The 4,241-nt window shown below is 48.1% G+C and overlaps 1 protein-coding gene across 1 annotated transcript in view; it reads left to right on the plus strand.

Annotated features, from left to right (window-relative positions):
* Positions 1-3,113, plus strand: part of LOC109972748 (uncharacterized) — a 3,739-nt gene extending 626 nt beyond the window's left edge. The window contains exons 3-7 of the mRNA XM_020621851.1: positions 69-1,475; positions 1,581-1,682; positions 2,517-2,612; positions 2,700-2,769; positions 2,902-3,113. Coding sequence (XP_020477507.1) covers positions 69-1,475; positions 1,581-1,682; positions 2,517-2,612; positions 2,700-2,731 — 1,637 coding nt within the window. The 3' untranslated portion in view covers positions 2,732-2,769; positions 2,902-3,113. The remainder of the gene's footprint in view (positions 1-68; positions 1,476-1,580; positions 1,683-2,516; positions 2,613-2,699; positions 2,770-2,901) is intronic.
* The last annotated feature ends 1,128 nt before the right edge of the window (positions 3,114-4,241 follow it).

A 4,241-nucleotide genomic window follows, 5' to 3' on the forward strand; every position in this document is an offset into this window, starting at 1 on the left:
TGAACCCTAATCTAGTTGCAGTCAGACAGTGCTGATCACATAAAGTGCTCACTGTGTGTGTTTCCTAGGTTTTAACTTTGGCCGTCCCTGCATACACCCTTACCAGTACATGCAGTATCCTGGCTTCGTCTTCCCACATGCCTCCATATATCCAGTGGATTACAGGCGAATCTTTGAACCCTGCTTCCCTGTTCCTGCCTGGGGCGACATGCCTCGCCAGCAGCACAATCCGCAGCCTCACGGGCGTCGAGAAACGGTCTGTTCAGAGGCTCAAACCGACCCCAGCGATGCCATAACGAAGCTCATCGAATGCCTGGATAAAATTCGGGTCAGCGAGCTGCAGGGCGCTGGGAGAGAACTGGACTCTGGTGTTGCCTTCCAGTGCTCTGGGATGCTTTCTCCAGGAGTAGAGAAGAAAAACGGAGAGCAGGGTGCAGAACCCAACAGCCACATGATGTCACCATCTCTGACCTTCACTGAGTCAACCACGGCAGTGTACGATAGTGAGACCAGCCAGAGGAGCTTAGACAACCTGAGCCTTCAGGGCTGCTGGTCAGGAGAACTGAAAGAGGAGCTGCCTCTTGACAGCTCCTCTGTTCATGAAGAGTGCCCTGAGCTCGAGCAGCTAGCAGGAGGGCAGCACTTCCTCCCACCTGAGGAGGAGGTCACGGGAATCCAGTCAGATGTCTTAGTGACCGATCAGAGTGCTTCCAGACGTGACGCTGAAGAGCTCCTGACGTCAGCACAATGTCTGGCACCTTTGTTCTCCTCCAACCAGCCTGTGCTTAACGAAACAAAGAGCAGCGACAAAGAGCATCAGATCCTGGCGGCCAAATCCAATCCGAGCTGTCAGATCCTCAAGCTGCCCTTCGACACCGTTTTGACCCCCACGTCTGGCTGCCTCTCCTCTCCTGCAGCCCCCTACTACTACAACTACCTGTCCATGCAGACTACCCATGAGCGGCTGAGTGTTCTCAGTCCATCTCTGGACGAGCTTTCCTCCAGAGACGAGATGTTTTCCACAGACCTGGAGGATGCGGACCTGTTCCCGAAGCACGTCTACACAGGCAGGACGCTCACAGAGATCGTCGGCGCATCACCTCCAGCTGCTGAGGAAGTAGAAGTGTGGCCGCCGGGCTCAAAGAGGTTTGTGTGTGCCTGCTGTGGGAAAGGCCTGGCAAAGGGCAGCTCCAAGATCTACAGAGATGAAGCCGGAGACACGGAGGAGGAAAGCCAGTACAGCAGAGGGTGTGAGCAACGTGTCCGAGTGGTTGTGAGGAAGCACTCTGCACCCAGGAAGCCTCATTCTGTTCCACCGAGACATGTGGCCAAACCTTGGCACAAACAAGGCCGGTACAAAGACCTTTCAGCTGCAGTTGACCAGGAGGAAGGTCATGACCTCTGTAAGCAGGAGCCGGCCGGCGGTGACAGCGGGGACGTGTCTGGCTGTGAGCAGCAGTGCAGAACATGCCAGGGTAAGTATCCAGCGGGAACCTCTCGCTGAACATCTTCAGATGAAGATCGTGATCAGCTGTTGAATGCACCTGTCATGTTAGATATATGTGTTAACTCTTCCTCAGACCGACTCTGTCGACAAGAGCTTCCCACCTCAGACCAAGGCCAGTGGGGAGACTGTGACATGATCCCCAGGAGGAGACAAGATGCTGCTGTGCAGCGACCAGGTCAGAGGCTCAGCCTGCAGCAGGAAAACACAAGTTACCTCTTGGTGGCTTTGCAGTTTATTACTTGGCAAAAAACTGCCATTAAATATGAGCAGCCTGAGAGTCTAGAGCTGAGTGAGAGCAGTTCTGTCCCCACATTTATTCAGTTTCCTGTTTTTATGTTGGGGAACCGCTGATGCAGACAAAGCTGTCAGCTAAGTTAATGTTTCACTCTTGAAGAGAATTTGGACACAGCTGAATATGGCTAACAGCTGAGATCTGCATCCAGAGTGGATTAAAGAGAGTGACGACTTCTCCAGCATACGCAGCAGCCCATAGAGTCGCACTGACCTGGCTCCTATGTTCCAAAGTACAAAGTTAGAATTAATAGCAGTAATTATACTTGTGACATTTTAAGTTTTAAGTGCCAACATGTTCTACAACCTTTCTGACCATCTCTCTCACACACTGGGTCACTTTAACTAATAGGCACCGAGCTCAGTTAGCTGAGTTATCTACAACAGCAGAACACGAATTAGTTTCCAAGGCTGTGCAAGTCATTAAAACTAGTAAGTGCTGATAAATCCTGCAATTTGTCTACTGTCATGTGATCTGATGTTGTGGCCCCTTGCTGTCACAGTTTGTGACACTGTGTGTGTGGGTGCGCATGTAGCTTGTACATGTTAGTCCTGTTTAATGTGATAACTCTTATTTCCATTCTTGGCTTAACTCTGCACATCAGTGGAGGATCAAGAAAAATGTTTAAACTCATACAAACACAAATCTACTATTAACCGTAATTGCTTTTTGATATCGAGTCATCTGTGATTTTATCTGCTCGTCTCTGTTTGACAGAGATGAACCAGAGGAAGCTGATGTGCCACAGGACGAGAGATACAAACGAGGAGGAGGAGGAGGAGGAGCAGCAGCTGCCGTCACACTGGGACAGAGGTCAGGACCTCTCTACTCTGCAGTACAGACAACCTGGAGCCTGCCAACTAATTTCTCTGAATCACTGTTTGTTGTATGTTTTGTAAGGCTCCGCAGCGAGAAGGGAACCGAGACGTTAACGGCTCCAGACTGATTGAATGTCACAGTGTGTTGCGCTGTAGGTGACATTACAAGACGCTGCACAAGATGCTTTTTCCATTAATCACAACAGGGCCGTCACTTTCCTGACAACTGACTTCATGTTTAAACGTTAAAACGTGAGACCTGACAGATGTTTTTGTCTCCCCAGGTCCCCACAGAGGTGTGAATGTTCCAGGAGGAGGAGTCTGAAGAGCACCAGGTGAAATGCACATGCACAGGAAGCTTCAGTTTGACTAAAGCAAAAAGAAAAAAGTGGCTTTGCACAATTGAGGATGAATGAGTTTCACAGCCGGGCTAGAAGGTGTGTAGAGATGGTGGTGTGCTGCTGTCTGGAGCCGCTCCAATAAAGTGTTGTCATTATTTAAGCTTGGTGATTATTTTATCATTTGGAACTATTTGTCATGTTGGGGTTCCATACATTTTAATATGCTTACTGAGAATTTAGGTAATAGTTCCAATGACTCATACCTTTGAAACTCTGGGATGTTCAGAGGTTCGACTGCTGCCTGCTCTCTTACAGCAGACACTACAGAAGCTCACTGCCATTTATTGACCTTAAAGCTCCAGTAGCACAAACACTGAGTCATGTTACAGCCACACAGTCAAAGCAGGACAGATAGTCCATGATGACTGGTGACAGACACTGGTGAAACGGTTCTTGGTCCAGATCGTTGTGGGGAAAAAGTTGTGCCTTGATAGTCCAGTTCACTGGTGAGGAGTGTCAATAAAGGTCAAAGACACGTCTGTCTTTGTGAGATTTATTTCTGCAGAAAGGAGCAATCTACAACAGCATTACACGTGTTCTACATCTACACTGAAAGAAGTCTGTCTTGAGATGACAGAATCAGGTAGTGCATACTTTTATCAAGGACAGTTTGTGCAATCTTTTGCTGAACAGACAGTTCAGATATTCTGAGTGGACAGAGTTCACCACAGTTTAAGTAACATATAAGCAAAACAAAAATTTCAGACTTCTCAGGAGTTTCGCCATCAGCCGACCTAGAACTGGTCCAGACTCGGGTGGGACACTATGAGTCGCTGCTGGGAAACAAAGTTGAAGAGGAAGAAGACAACACATCAGTACTGGGGCCCGTTTCAAGAAGGAGGTTTTGTTGTAACTCAGAGTTTGTTAACCCCGAAATGAGAGAAACTCGGAGTTTTCGGTTCCAGAAACGGAGGTAACTTAAACCCGTGAAAGCGGGGTAAGTTAAACCCGTTTCAAAAAGAGAGGTAATCTAAACTCAGAGTCAGTTACTATGGCAACTTACTCTGTGAACCTAACCTGGTTGGGAGCAGGTTTTGTTCGGGAAACCCAGAGTTTCCTCCGGTCTCCGCCCCTTTTTAAAGTGAAAGGTGTTTAATACCTCATTTAATCTTTCAGTACATTCATAGATTGCACATGTTTCTGTCACGCAGAGACCAAAATGGCATGTCCATTTATAGAGGATCCTGTAGATGAGGAGGCTGTATTAATTCGCAGGGAATTGA

This window comes from Monopterus albus, unplaced genomic scaffold (genome assembly GCF_001952655.1).
Source record: "Monopterus albus unplaced genomic scaffold, M_albus_1.0 scaffold269.1, whole genome shotgun sequence".
Lineage (NCBI taxonomy): Eukaryota > Metazoa > Chordata > Actinopteri > Synbranchiformes > Synbranchidae > Monopterus > Monopterus albus.